Source organism: Rhea americana, unplaced genomic scaffold, assembly GCF_003343005.1.
Source record: "Rhea americana isolate MKP2758 unplaced genomic scaffold, rheAme1 scaffold_64, whole genome shotgun sequence".
Lineage (NCBI taxonomy): Eukaryota > Metazoa > Chordata > Aves > Rheiformes > Rheidae > Rhea > Rhea americana.
Window position 1 is genome coordinate 707,642 of NW_028186801.1, and position 15,397 is coordinate 723,038.

Here is a 15,397-nt window from a genome sequence, read left to right on the forward strand (position 1 = left end):
GAAATACATGCAAAGATGTGTTKTTTTAAGATCATTCATACATTTTTCTGCTTTCCAAAAATATGAATGGTAAACATATAAAAATCTAACATTATCCTCTCAAAATCTACTTTTATCAAGTTTTGTTACTTCASTCTCCATCGTCCAAATGCTTGTAAAATTACCTGGTTGTTTATAGTCCCCAGTCTTTAATCAAAARATCCGTTTTTCTTAGGTTTTCCAAATTTTCGTTTTCCCAGCACATTTATTTCCTGATAGCTGGGCTCAGGTTTCAAAGAAAAATCCTACGGATCCAGGTGTGAGAAAGTTATGTTGGGATGATTCTTCYTAAGGTTTATGTTAGACATTTATCCCAGCTTCTCCTAGTAACACACAATGGAAACACCAGAAGCTATTACTTTTCACAAAATGTAGAACTGCCACTCAAATAAGACATGGTGGTTTCTCAGCAGCTAGTAGTATAAACAGTAAAATCTTATGAGAAATGAACTTTTTTTTATTTTTTCATTTAAGTTTTGAAAAGCTGAAGTGTTGATGTCAATTTGACATCGTAGTTACCTATGGGAAGGCCACAACTGTGAACTCAGAAATGCACTGAGTGAACTCAGTGATCTTCTCCAAACAGAAGGGCAAAGACTGTATTCCTTAGGCAGTTTAATGCTTGGCGAAATGAACTCAATATCTGGCTTTCATTACTGTTTTTGTGGAGGATAGAGAGCAGCTGACATTTTCAGAGTGGGCCATGGTGGAGAAAATGCTTGCCATGTTCCTGCAGCTACAAGAGAACAAATATCACTTACAAAACACTATACTGCTCAAATCTTCCTCRTATCAGAAGCAGGGAGAATTCTCCCATTTCTAGTGGGAGAAATGGAGGCCCTGTCATAAAATAGTTACRGCTCCCAGACTAAGTGGTAGTCAACCTCCCTTCTGATTGAGGACCGCTACTGCACGCAGCACTGCTGACCAGCTACCTTCAGCATTCATCCCCTTTGTGCTCAGTTGTACCAAACAGCTGCAGCAGATCCAAGAATTTGACAGAGTATCTTCAAAGCAGCAACCTGAAATTAATAAACTATCCGTCATAAATTTTCCTATGATGTAGGCAGTTGTTACTGCCTACACTGTAAATCTGAGAAACTGAATCAAAGTTCTTGAGGCTTACTTAAGACTACTCAGCAATTCAGTGGCACAAACCCAGTCTTCTTAAAATTTCCCACCATTGCCAATCCAGTAGAACCATTCCCAAAGAAAATATGATGGGTAATTTTATGGTAAAAACAGTTTAGGGAAAGCTAATGAAAATCTAGTTAGAAATTTATTTTTCACAAATTGTCTAGAAGGCTTTAAATTAACATTGTCAATATAGGTTTTAATATACACAAATTTATTTCTCCTACATGATTTACCATTGAGTTTATCCACTTTATATTCATCCATTCCTCCAGAGTATTACTATATCGTTAATTTAAATGATTAAAGAGACATACAAAATAGGAGTCTATAAATTTCTTTCCTTCCTGAACAAAGGGAAAATACTTGTAAAATACAGCCAATCGGTTACACATCAAAAGATTTGGGTCATACGTGGCACACTAAGGCAGTTCTTTTCATGGAGGGGAAGAACTTTAACTCAAGGACAAAAAGAAAAAGAGTAATTCCTTAACCTTGTAGAAGCACAATGAACTCTCTTTCAATAGCTTTGCTGCACAGAGACTAGTTTTCCTAAAATGGAGTCTTTCTAAAATCTTCGGAAGGCAATTCCTTCCACTAAGGGATTACCCTGTTATAGCCAATATAAGTGCGTATGGGTGTGTGGCTTCCCTGCAGTACTCCACTAGAACTTCTTTTATTTAAAACAAAATCAAACCCAGTAGATTTTTTAAAAAATTCTTCAAAATGGGTGAGTTTCATCTTGTTTACACTAAAAGTTAGCYGTCTAGCTACTTACTTGCTTGGTAATATCAATAGAAAGAGATAAGAGCCTCCAGATGGTGGTTCACAAGTCATGAAGATTATACACCTTTACTTATCACTTGTCTCTCATAAAGCATTATATTTCCTCCAGTTACCCCAGATGCAGAACACTCATTAAATTTTGTCTAAATTGGTACTGAATCTGGCAATGACTATCTTACAAAAAGACCTAGACTTGTTTTCAGAAGTCAAGATATGGACAGTCCACCTTTTTTTCCTCATGGCTTGCTCCTAAAGTTCATGACCTTGCCACTAAAATCGTGTGCACGTTTCTTGTTTGAATCAATAAATTTTCAGATTTCAGGCACTGGCTTTCAACATTAATCTGTTCATCAATGAACTACATTACTACATGTTTTTCCTCTCTGCAGTCTCTACTCTAGAAACTGGTTCGAATCCTATCCATTTTAAGTATCTCATTTCATTTATAAGCCAGTATACTGAATAACTGATTTAAAATTGTAGGATATTATAATAAAAAAGACTCTAGCTTATATCAGTAAGATTTATTTCTAAATAAAATACTCTCAGGAATGACAAATACCTGTTCTGTCAATTATTGTACTTCCCAGGGCAATGTAATTATTTTCAAAGCTACCCATGCTTTCAAAATTCAATGGAACAATTTTTTGTTTCATGAATTTATCCACTCAGCAGTTAATAGGACTAGCAGCCATTTCCTATTCTCTTCTGCAGTATGAAACAGATCTGGAGCATAATGCATCCAAAATGAATGTAAGAGAAAGTTCAGCTACATGGAAGTTAAAGCTGGTGCACACAGGTAACAGATCAAAAGCTTATTCGTTTAAGTGAATTTTAATTATGCAAAGTTATTTTTTCATTTCACTCAGAAAACATTTTTAGATCATTTAATCCACTAAGCAGGTCTGAATTATAACCATACTCTATCCTTTTGTACAAAACGTCTTTTGTAAAATGTATTGAGGGTTCCACTCCTAAGTTTACACATCTGATTCTGCTTAAATTGTCATGACAATCCTTTGTTTACAAAGGAAATCTTTGAAGACTTAATATTTTAACAATTAGATACAGCTGAGATTAGCGCTGTAACTTCAAAAGAAAACAAACTCCAAGCACACTGCTGCACCAAACGTTCCCCCGCGAGGAGATAAAGTCGTCACTAGGGACCCTCACGAGGGGCAGGAAGCTTCCCGGACAGCACTCCACAAACAGAGAGGGAGGATCGCCTTGTCCTCTCAATCAGAAGAGGACTCAGAAGTGACCTAGCTAAGATTTATAAAGCAAAATGTTGATACAAGCAAACAGAGCATTTTTTTTGTCAAAGGGAAAGGTGAACCCATGTCGGCGCTCCACAGCAAGTGTCGCACAGCGAGTGGTATTCTCCCCACCGGCTGGTGGCTCTGCTGCCGCGCTGCATCCTTCCCACCTTCCCTTCACGACTGCTCACTCTGAAAATGGTCTATAGACAGCTTATTGGGTTCAAACTCCATTTCTTTTTCTGGAAATTAAAAGGCTCTCATGTTTTTTTAACCTGCACAGATTTAGAGACATCTTTGTTCTTTTCATTTTATTTAGTCACAARTAGTCCACGAGCAGCTTCTGGCTGGATACTGGCTATCTGTCTTAGCCATTAATGATGAAGCTACCTTATGCCAATCCAAATTGCCAAGGCAAAATATGTCGACCATCCCCGTTCTCCTGCAGCCCCAAGAAAGAAAGGGTTACAGGGTTATGGCTTTGCTCTGAGAGCAGCCCACAGTAAGGGAAAAGGCCAAAATCTTTCCGTTTCCTGCTGCTTCCTCATAAGCAGCCCTATAGCTCAGGCAGCAAAAATACTTGCTCCCTTAAGATGCTAAGATTAATTTAACTCCATCCTTCCTTTCACCTACCTGTTTTGTCCACCTGCCAGCCAAGAAGAATAGCTGCTGTACGTAAGAACAGGAAATAGCTGGCAGAAGGGATCATTATTCCCTTTTTTCATTACCTCCTGGGGGCGCAAAGTGTGCACCATGGTGGGATGCTCTCTTTTTCATGGTGTTTATGAGCATTTCACAGGCCTGCTGCAGCTGCCAAATCCAAAGGTTCTTTTATGTGAACTTGTATCTAAAAAATCTAAGGCAAGCRGTTTTTACAGGGTTTAAAATGAAGTACTCGCCATAAAATTGTTACCTGGAATATTCTTATAAATTCTTATGTTTTGTTTGCCAARCATGCATGTATATGCCCATCAAGAAGCACTTCAATCTGGTAAGGAGCTATTATAAAGACAGTTCTTCAATAAATGACTTAAGTAATAAACAAGAATATTTTACTCCACAAGGAAGTGGATTTTATTTGAGGATTACATAAATCAAGGCAATTTAGAATATAAAAATAACTTAGTGATCACATGATGCTGCATCTCAGACACTGGATTTTAAAAATCACAGTTTGTATGTACAGACTTAAGAAGCACCTGTCTAAAATAGGCCATGTTTGTTAATGCTAAAACTGTAATCTCAACTGTGCCCATTTTATTGTACATATCACTAAGATTTTTTTAATAGCCGTGCAGGAGAATAAAATTGCAGCATTGTTTCCTCCAGTCATCAACCAAATCAAGGCATTTTAAAGGACCTGGGATGTTTCTTGACTTCAAGACCCAAATATGTATCACACACAAAAGATTCAAATTCTTTCATTTTATATTTAGGCCTCGGGTACTTTGGGTAACAATCTAAGTCTTGCTATCAATGTTGTGTTCTAACACAAGCGAGCAGCATATTAGTCTTTGCTGATAGCAATGAAGTACAGTAGTGGACCACAAAGGTGTTGTTACTGAAATTCTTAGGTAGTTTTTATTAAATGTACTGGTACCTTCTTCAGAAGTAGACTACAATCAAAGGACCTAGACCTTTCCTGAAAGCAAGTATTAGCAATCATCTGTTAAAATATGCTACGTTCTGCATATTTCATTTCAAATAATTTGTAAGTACCTAAACCAAATTTTGAGATAAGCAGAAATAAATAATGCAAATAGAAAGCATGCCACTAATACCCAGCTCCACACCACCCACTTTGAAAAAGGGGATTTGCGAGAATGTTAAATGAGTCAACCGTAAACAGACACCCTTCAGTTTAATGACACTACAGCAGACTATATGCTCAGCTCATTTAGCATCAGAAGTGTAATTCGCTTCCATTCTTCACAAAGGCTAAAACTATTTCCACAAATTTCTTTTTCATAAAACTGAAATTGATCTTGTCCCTTTTTCTGTCACTTGAGAAAAAATGAAAAGGAAAAACTTAATTTGTCCTTCCTTTCCTCATAATCACTTGCAGCGCATTCTTATTTTAAAGTCAACATCTGCCATGCACTATTCTTGCCTTTTCTCAGTGTCATTTCCTTATGTCAGTTGGGTGCAAATAAATATTTCTGCAGACATGGTGCTGAGGGATCATGACAGTTTAACATCCTAACGACAGCATGCGAACAATGCCATTTGTTTGCCACTGATATTAATTAAGTATCCGAACCTTAAAACATGCACAGCTGTTAAAAGTCTCCATGTTTTGGTTTGTGGTTCTGTGGGCAATTTCTATAGATAGTTAAATAAACTAAAGGAAGGGGACAACACCGTGGAGTTAGATTACAGTCCAGTTGCTCTGCTTACCTTATATTGTCCAAATCTTTCCTTTTGAAAACATGACCAGAAATACTCAGTTCAAATACAATTCTTTTTAAATTAATAACGTTGCATAATATCAAGCTACAGATACCTTTACTTTTCACCACAATCTTTGAAATAAGGCATTTATCCTCAAAGGGTCCTGAAAATTTAACAACACAATGTGTCAAACATTCCAGGAGTGCTCTTCTTGACATAATTATCAGACTTTGCACAGGTACTTGAATTTAGCATCCTTGGTTTGTAGAAACACAGTAAAAACTAAGAAATTGAAAGAGAAAATGAAACTGAGACACTGAAATAGATGCATATCAACTTCTTTGATAGCCTAACAGATGCCAAAATGAGGGAAGATTTATACCATAGATTATGGAAATGCAAGCTCATTTGAGAATAATAAAAGCAAACAGTGGGAAATGTTAACAGTAACAGCTGTGAAAGGAAATTATGGAGGATTAAAAGTAGAGAAGATAACAACAACAGTAAAAACAKAATTTTAAATTTAAATTGCTCCACAAGAGAGATTCTTTAATTATGCCTTCTCGAGGTATTTGAGTAATAACTGCAAAAACCGTGAGGTATAGATATTTATAATACTTTCAGTGTCTTAAGAACATAGTAGAGTACTATAAAATCACAGCCAGGAAAATTATAGCAGATCACATGATTGGATAAACCAAGCTGACTTTAAAAGCTATAAAGACTTTTAAAATTTGTGCCACACAACAGCAATCCCAGACATACTTAGCAATGAAGGCAGGTGCAGCAAAAGTACAGGAAGCCTCATTACAAAGCTCAGTGTAGCAGAACTCTGTTTTTCCTGAGAAAGTCTTAGAGGGTAAGAAATAAATGCATCTATTTAATGACTTACTATTTACATATTATCTCATATATACAGGACAAATATTTATATGATTGCCATAGACACTGTTACCCAGAGTTTGATACAGCTGCTATGTTGAGGGATGGAAGAAGGGCACGCAGTGAATAACGCTAATGCTGTGTAACATACATTTCCTCTAACTATCCGTAGTAAATCCCACCACCAGAAGCAGCAAAGTGCACAGGTAATGGCAGTAACGTGATCGAACAGTGACCCAGGGATCATATCAACAACAAACTGCAGTGACTCATGGCAGAAAGTACAGTATTCCTGTAGTGCTGAAATACATGACATAAAGCGAAAGTATTGGGAGAGGGAGGTAATAAAGCATGCCAGCCTACTGAACAGCATCCCAGAGGGTTAAATTCGCAATGGCATTAGCAATTAGCAATGTAGTGCCAAAATTATTAAGAATGAAAACAGGCRCAGTATTCCATTAGGATTTAAAATTATTGTTCGTTATCTTTTTTGGCCTTTTCTGATACTACCAACACCATGAAACAAAGCTCTTAGTTCAATGCTCCAAACTTCCAAACGTATAACATCCCAACTCAAGATGTATCTGCTCAAACAAATACCAGAAAAGACTTACAGTCACTCAGGCAGGAAGTTAGTTAATAAACTACAGGCAAAATCTGGAATTATTTTATTATAATTATAATTAATAATGTACTACGGTGATTATGGTTTGGCTGAGAACAAACAGGCCAGCCTGAGCTAGTCTAAGATAACTGCCAAATCTTCTGCACATGTGACAGATGGTACAAACATTTTAAAGACTCCCTGCACATACGAACTCTGAAGCTCTGCAGAAGGGGCTCAGATCAGTGCAACAAGGTAGCTGAAGCAGCTCTTGGCACACTAAGCCGCAGAAGCTACCATTAAAATTTGGACTTCATCTGAAGAAAAGGTATAAAATGTGCAGTCAAGGGATGTGAGGGGAAGTATGTTTAGTGCTATGAAAGTGAAGGAAACTGTGACTTTTGATACAGTGCCTGAAATTCACCTGGTATAGGGAGTGCAAGGACAACACGGTTAAACTCAGTGGAGCTATATCCCGTTCTAAAAGGGATTGGCTAAACTACCTTAAAAGCTTTTATTGACAACACAGGGTTGTTTGGAACTATTGCAGCTTTTCAATAGACCTTTTTTTTTTTTTTTCCAAGAACATAATTCATTCTGTTTGCTTATGTCTAATCTCTTTTGGCTCATCTTACTTTGAAAAAGGTTTTGAACTCCAAGAATGTTCCTCAAATACTCCCTCTATGAGCCCCAGAGGGCAAATGCTAGAATGTAGAGGAGGGAGACAGAACAATAAATGAAAAGTAATATCATACCACAGAGAAGTCTCCCAGTCACATCCCACGTTACACCCACTGCAAACCATCCATCTTTCTACTCTAAATGAATTTCTTATGGGAGCTGAAGCAAGGTAGCTTGCAAGGAAGATGCACTTGGAGACCAAAAAACTGTCCAAATAAAAAAGAAAAGCAAAAGGAGAAAGATACAACCGTCAACAGCTAGTGCCCTTCAGAGTCCCTTCAGCCTTTCATTGAACCATTATAATTCTTTCAGCAGAACAAGCGATTATGCTGTGTTCCTTTCTAAAGCGATACGCTTTCCAGAGCAATACACAAGCAACACTCGAGCCTTAGCTAATGTTGTGTTCATGTGTTTTACTTTTTATTACTCATAAAATATTACTTGTCCCATGAACAATTTCATATTATCTGGATGAGCTCTCACAGGCTGTTACCATGAGGAGATCCTTCAAYAGTTTGTTCTTTGGCATTCACCAAAGAAGCAGTGCAAAGAAGCAGGTTTGAACCTGACACTGATTGGAGTGGGATCACTCAAACTGCAGACCTGATTCTCTTTCTCACACCGTTAAATTTAAATTTAATACATTAACGCTGATTTATCTAGAAATAAGAATCAGATTGAAAGTAAACATTTGCCAGAAGTGGCACTACCCTTAGATATATCATTAGCCCAACCTACCTGAAGAACATCTTACGGCCAGCTCACAAACAGAAAAAGCTGTAAAATGTTCACAGAAGCTATAACTGAGGTTGTCAGAGAAAACTCAAGTTCAATTATCATCACAAACATGAAGCTGCTGTCAACAAAAGTCGCTGGCTGTAATAATGGTCAGAACACTGAAACTGCTCTCCCTTGGTTCCTGCTAATGTAAATTAGGTATTTGCAACATATCATTTATTTTCTCCCTGCACAGAGATGCCAGCAGAGTCCTTCACAACAGAAAGGCCAGGGAAAATCCTGCCAATTRTGAAAAATGCTTATATTAATGATACTATAGACAGCAGGCACAYGTCCTTCATAGGCTACAGGGCTGATAGAAAGGCAAAGAGTCCTCTTACATGGAAGTGCAGCATATAGGTGGCAAAGCATGCCTTGAAGCCTTGACAGAAACTGTATTTTCTCCTCAAAACACAAAGCAGTATCTAAAAATGTTATATGGGATAAGGCAAAATTGCAGGTACCTGGTCTGTTGTAAAGGACCAAAACCTATCCTGCCAAGCAAAGAAAAAATCTCAGCATCTTATTGTTTTTGTCACTTGATTTCATATCATAAATGTAACATACATTGTTGAAGAGCAGGATAAGTAACTTTTTTTAGTGAGTTTTTTATGACTCATTTTGGTAAACATGAGTTTTGTTATCATCCTAACTCATAAAAATAAGCTATTTCTTCACACTTTGTAAATACTTTCTTGCTGYTTCAAGCCATAGCATATACTTATAACATGCACAAATAAAAAGATGTGTCAAAAGAGCATGATTAAGGTTGTAAAAAGAAGCACTGAAAAGTCATAAAATGCTAGAATTCCCAAAACATCCGTAATTTAAATCCCTCATACCTGTGCATTATGATAAAGTTTTTAATTACATGACAGCATACAGTATTTTCCACAACACCTCTTTTTGGGGGTCCAGGAGAGCCAGGAGTCCTGCTTTCATTCTTGGTGTAAAGGGAAACAGTCACTACAGGGTAAATACTACTTCAAATCTGTAACCTTAAGCTCAAAAATTTGGGGGTTTGCTCATACACTTTGCTAATGCCAAGAACAGTTTGAGTATGTACAGTGAAGATGGAATATATGGAGATTTTAGCTGTTGAGATCAAATAAATCTTTCCTGAATATACATGAATCCCATTTTTTTAAAAGCCTTGTATCTTGCGTAAAGTTGGTCAATTTTTCTCTCCAGACTAGATCTKTGACTCAAAATAAATCTCCTGACAAATCTGAAGTCCCTGCTCCAAAGACTAACAGACGCTAGACTTGGAGATGAAAGACTCAGAAACAGCAGCGTAGTTTTTAGCGTTACATTTTCTAGCCAGTCTGACAAAGCTATATAAAGAAACCAAAATAGATTTGTGTACTAGCAAGTGCTGGACTATCTTATTAATAGAGAACTCATGACAGTTTTCCGGTACTAACAAGCAAAACATGTACGTACCTGCATGTTATACAGAACAAATTAACACATACATTACTAAATAACTTTTGAACACAAAACAAAAAACACAGATTTTTCAAGCGATAYCTAAAGTCTGAAAAATATGAGTAAAATTTAAGAATCTTTAAATTTAGATCTCCTTTTTCCAAGGAAAATGTGGGTGGTTTGAAATCTGGGTGCTAATATTGCATTGTGGGAAGACTTATAATAACTTTGAATCCCAGGTGAACAAAAGACATAGAGAAGCACAAAAACGTGGGTGTTAGCAACATTCTCTGACCTTAATTATATGACTGCCATCCTCCAAATCTTCCATCCTCTCTCCCACTTTAAGCTTAAGGTTCTTGTTCTCACATACAGAGCTTTACAGAAGTCCTCCTGCCCACATCTCATTTCTCATTTTCTCCTTCTGTTGCTGCCTGAGTTCTATCCAAATTATTTTCTCGAACGCCCACTGTACACTTTCTCTGGTCTTTGCATCACGTCAGTGCTTGTGTTTCAAAGAATCAACCAGCTTTCACTTGAATTGCCTTCTAAAATAGACTTTTTCTGCAAGGTCAACAAATGCTAATGTATTAGCTAAAGAAATCCGTTTGTTTAAGAAACTGGGTGTATAGATGAAAAATTTGTCTCCTTTATCCTGGTGCACTGTATGCACTATTCGATTAATGCAGTTCGCATCTGATTTGTTTCATGGATATACTGTCATCAGAAGTCTATGAAAAGTAAAACTAATATCATGGATAGGTTAATATCCTAGAACTTCTCCAACTAATTTGCTGGATTTGTAAAATCAAAGGCACTCTGTGAACCTGTCGTCCCTTGTTGATTAAACATATTCTATTCCTTAAGGGAAAACTGATTTAAAAAAGACGGGACTGAAATCAAACCCCTAAATATGAAGACTGTCAAACTTCACAGTTGCTCTTTATCTATATGATGGTCTGACCAAAACCTCAGAACTGMCAGCTCTAAGTTCTGCAAAAGTTGGGTTATGCATTTATATTTCTCAGAGATGGACACAAGCCACAAAATCTGAATCTACTTTCAGCTCAAGGAAAATAAAGAGAAAACCCTTGCCTAATCTGGAAACCTATTAGTGGGAGCACATTTTCGTGCCGATACCTAAGTATAAGGGTATACTAAGTATATACTTAAGTATATAAGGGCAGGATAATATTTTCTCCTTCTTCACACTGCATAAAGAATTGGATATAACCCCCCCCTTTTCACTTCCCACTGCTCACAAGTGTTACTTTCTTCTAACACCTCCAGAGGTCAAAATGGGAGGAGAAGAACAGAGTGTCATTGTCCAAGCCAACTCTAAATGTTCCGACCAGCTGCACAGGCACATGCAAACTCTGCTACGTTTGGACCTTGTGTATCTTCCTTACCCCACATCCACCTGTTGACAAGGCAATCCTGCCCTATTTCAGATTGCAGATAAAGTCTGGGCTCCTTAATATTTTTTCTTACATTTTCAAGGCTAAATTCCTCCTTTAAGTTCCCTTCTCTTATGAGGCATTAGTTTTTTCACACTCTTTGAGGTATTTGACATGCTTTGCCCTGTGGYCAGAAACACAGCAGTCTCAGAAACTTGTTTTCTTTTGCTTTTCCTTATGAACAAAAGTGTGATATATTAGTAGGTATGAAGAACTAAAAATATCTGAAAAATCTCAGACAGCTTCACCCTAAGCAAAGCAGTTACCTGTCTGCATCCACAGTCACGTCATGAACCCCTCTCTGAATGACGTCTCGAGAAGAAGCTAGGTCTGGTATTCGGTTCAGACTTCTTGTATATAGGTTGAGTCCTCCATCTGTCATGTACCTGAAAATAAATGTGTGGTCAATCAGTGGGAAATGCAGCCATCTGGCAATTATGTTTCATTCTAAAGTTAATGGACTGTAGGATTCAAATGTTTAAAATAAAGGCTGCCCTATTAGGTGGGAAACTTGTTCTAAATGTTCTCAGTTTGTGTGCCTAGTGCAGTGAGATCAGCAATGTGCTTATTTTCTAGGATCTTTTGCCTTTTTCTTTTTTGATGGCTTATAGGGAAACTTGCTTTGCAAAACCTATTTAGAATGAGGCTGTCAAGTATCTTCATATGTTCACTGTAAGTACTGCAGTCTTGTCAAAGAACAGCACCAGATGCAAGAAACTTAACTCCAGGAAAAAAACAACAACCAAAAAACCCCCCCAAAACAGTGTCATCTGTCCAAGTGGGAGAATASATAACAGAAATTGAAAACCCAGTTTTATTGTCCCTTCTCGCATGCAGTCACTCAAATATGAGGACAGACATTCACTGAAGCCCTTATAATAGCAATTAAATAATCTGTTTATATCTGTGCTCCTTTTCCTTGATTCCAACCACTTCACATTCTGACACATGACTAATAAACAGAAGAGAAAGCATAGCACTACTTACTCACTAGAGAGCCACTAAAAGTTTCTGAATTTGAAGAAGCAGCAATAATTTCTGAAACGCCTACCTACAATTCATCTCTGCAAGAGATTTAAACTTTGGTGCTTATAACGAAGCCATACCACAAAACTGTCTCACAGGAAGACCTGTCCGTTATTTCTCAAAATGCCTTATGTTAAACCATCCTCCTCCTCATGCTCTTCCTTTCTACATCTCCCTCTTGCTGTCTTTATGATAACCTCAATATAGTAACCTGCTATGCAATTTGCAAACGTTTCTTTGTAAAGGCCCACGCACTTCTACAGCACTGCACTAGTTATATATAATATTAGCTCAGACATATGCATAGGGAAACAAAATCTAGGCATACCCCAGGTAAATCCACAGGCTGGCGGAAAGGGGTGCTGCCCCAGTGCTGGGAGGACGGTTAAAACGACCGCCCGGGCAGCGGCGAGGGCCGAGGGCTGCAAGGCTGCACGGAGGCAGCAAAACACCCCAGGTCGCTTGGTTGTTTTCAGCTGAGCTCTCCGGCATTGCAGCCACCGGTGAGCCTTGGGCCACGGTTCGGAAAGGCATTTCCAAAACCCTGGTTTCTGGAGTCTACAGAAGAGTGCTTCATATTTGTTTTCAAAGGTAAAAGAATACTCCATCTTACACACTAGATTTGCCCTTTTATTAAAGTCAAAGCTTAGACTTTCTGACCAGTTAGGCAGCAAAGGGTGAATTATGTAGTAGAGTCCAAGGCTCTGGAATTGTATATTAAATTGAGCTGCAGTTTGAATACAATCCAGTCTATATGGATTTCTTCCTGTATAAATAAGGCCTGAGTGGAGAGACTTAAGTGCAACAGGCCTTTCTCACACTAATTTCTAATTACTCCTGCATTCCTATCCCCAAGTGTTTAAAGTAATTAAACTGAAAAAGGGAGAGGAATAAAGGAGATAAGACTCTGCATGCCTCAATGAATCCTGAATTTTCAGAGCATATTAACTTGTTTTTAACATTTAGCATACCTAAAAATGTGAACTGAGCACATTGCAACTTACTGTCTGTTGAGTCATTCTTATTACAGATGCAAAGAAAAATCACACAACAAGATGACTATATTCATTCTCTAATGCGATAAGCTAATTAATACAACTCATCGAGCACTGCAAAGGGTTCCTCTTTTTCTTTTAAATAAGCCTATACATCCATCAAAGGCATAATTTATATTTTCTTTATGGAAAAAGGTCTTAAGACATGAAAGTATTACATTTTCAAGATTTTTCTCTATGTGAACACTGCAGTTGAGTGTCTGTGAGCTCTTAATACTTATTCTCTTCATTTCACTGTCTGGTCTAGCACACATGAATATGGCATCTCATTTCACAGCCACTAATGCTATGCCATGGACAAGCTTGGACAAGCATGAACAAGAACGGATCTGCGCCATTCACAGATCACTTAGAAAGTATATCAGGAAATACAGGAATATGTTTTCCTTCTTGTTAAACTCTAGATCTCCATCCATTGGATGTTACTTGAGGTAAGATACTACTCTAGACAGAGTTCTGATCACAGACTTACATTTACTCCTAGGAGTGCACCATATCCTATTTTATTAGCTACTGCTCTGTAATCATAGCTATACACCAGCCTTACAGATTAGATAGGCAGCAAGAATGCCAAATGTATACAGCGCACAGTACTGATGTGGCCAGGGAACTTTATTCAAACCAATGTTACCTCAGCCACCAAGCAGCCTTGAGATGCCAACAACACTTCCACTAAAATAACATTTTAGGCAGCATTGATGGGTAAGTCAAAGACAGATAAACCAGCAACATGGCCTTTTTTCTTAAACGATACTTTRAAAGTTCTCATATACACAGAAATCAAGTGATTTATGTTCATATGACTGATATAAGAATTCTTAAACAGTACTTTGAATTGTTTTTCCTAGGTAAGCCAGTAGACTGACCAATCTATTCGTATCCCAAAAGATACTCCTACAGCTCAGATGATACGCACAGTTGAAAAATTATGGTGACGKTCTATCACACAGACTAGACTACACAGCAGCTGAAGTGGAAACAGATGAAGTCAGGCCTGTCAGCAACAACTTTTCACTAGCTGCATCTAATATCATATTTATCATCTCAAATAAAAGATTAAAATACTGAAAGATGACCCATCCCAGGGCAAACAGTGCAAAATGATGGTTTACCAGATAACTAAGAAATTCCAATAAGAAATAATAAGAAGTACTTTTGCTCTTATTGCAGTTAATAGCAAAGTCATGTTGATGTTAACAGAGAGGAAGAGAATTCAAAGGCAGGTAAGAACTTCACTGCCATCCTAGGGGCTTATTTTTGGTTCTTGATAGTATGTAGCACACATAATGAAACTTGTTCTTGTGTGTCAGAATTTGTTATGGAAAACACTGTTAAAATTGCTAATGACTCATTAGTTTAAAAGGAAAAAATGCTACTTACCCACTATTGATGTCATCAGTTCTGAGACTTTTCCCAAGAATGTCCCCATCACTCATGTAGCCACCAACATCAACTTCAGTTGACATATCCAAATCATTACTCCCTTTCTCACTCATGTCGATCTGTGAGATATTTCCAAGGCGAGAAACAGCTGCTCTGCGAATAGGGGTGGTGTACATGAATCTGGAAGGGTCTGTGTGTATGAAGCGACTCGCACTGCTGCGAGGATAACCRGCACCCAAGGATGGGGCATCCCCTGCCTGCAGCCGAGGACTGGCCTGCCCCAGCCTCCAAGTCACTGGGGTTGACCGGCTTGTCAAGCTTGGTATACTTCTCCCGTTCACCTCAGTTGTCACAGTGCTATCAAAAGTTGTCTCCAATGTACTGCCAAAAAAAATGGAGAAGTCAGTGAATTATGCTTTCTCTGCTTCTGAGAAATAAGGAAAAGTGAAGGCTGAAAGAACAGATGGAGTTTAGAAAGAATTTTCTGCATGTATGTGT

The 15,397-nt window shown here is 37.8% G+C and overlaps 1 protein-coding gene across 6 annotated transcripts in view; it reads right to left on the minus strand.

Annotated features, from left to right (window-relative positions):
* LOC146586863 (neuron navigator 3) overlaps positions 1-15,397 on the minus strand; it is a 267,610-nt gene that overhangs the window by 93,688 nt on the left and 158,525 nt on the right. For all 6 annotated transcript variants that reach the window (XM_085320549.1, XM_085320552.1, XM_085320551.1 and 3 more), the window contains exons 11-12: positions 14,897-15,280; positions 11,702-11,821 (exon numbers count right to left, since the gene is read on the minus strand). In XM_085320549.1, the coding sequence (XP_085176675.1) occupies positions 11,702-11,821; positions 14,897-15,280 (504 nt within the window). The remainder of the gene's footprint in view (positions 1-11,701; positions 11,822-14,896; positions 15,281-15,397) is intronic.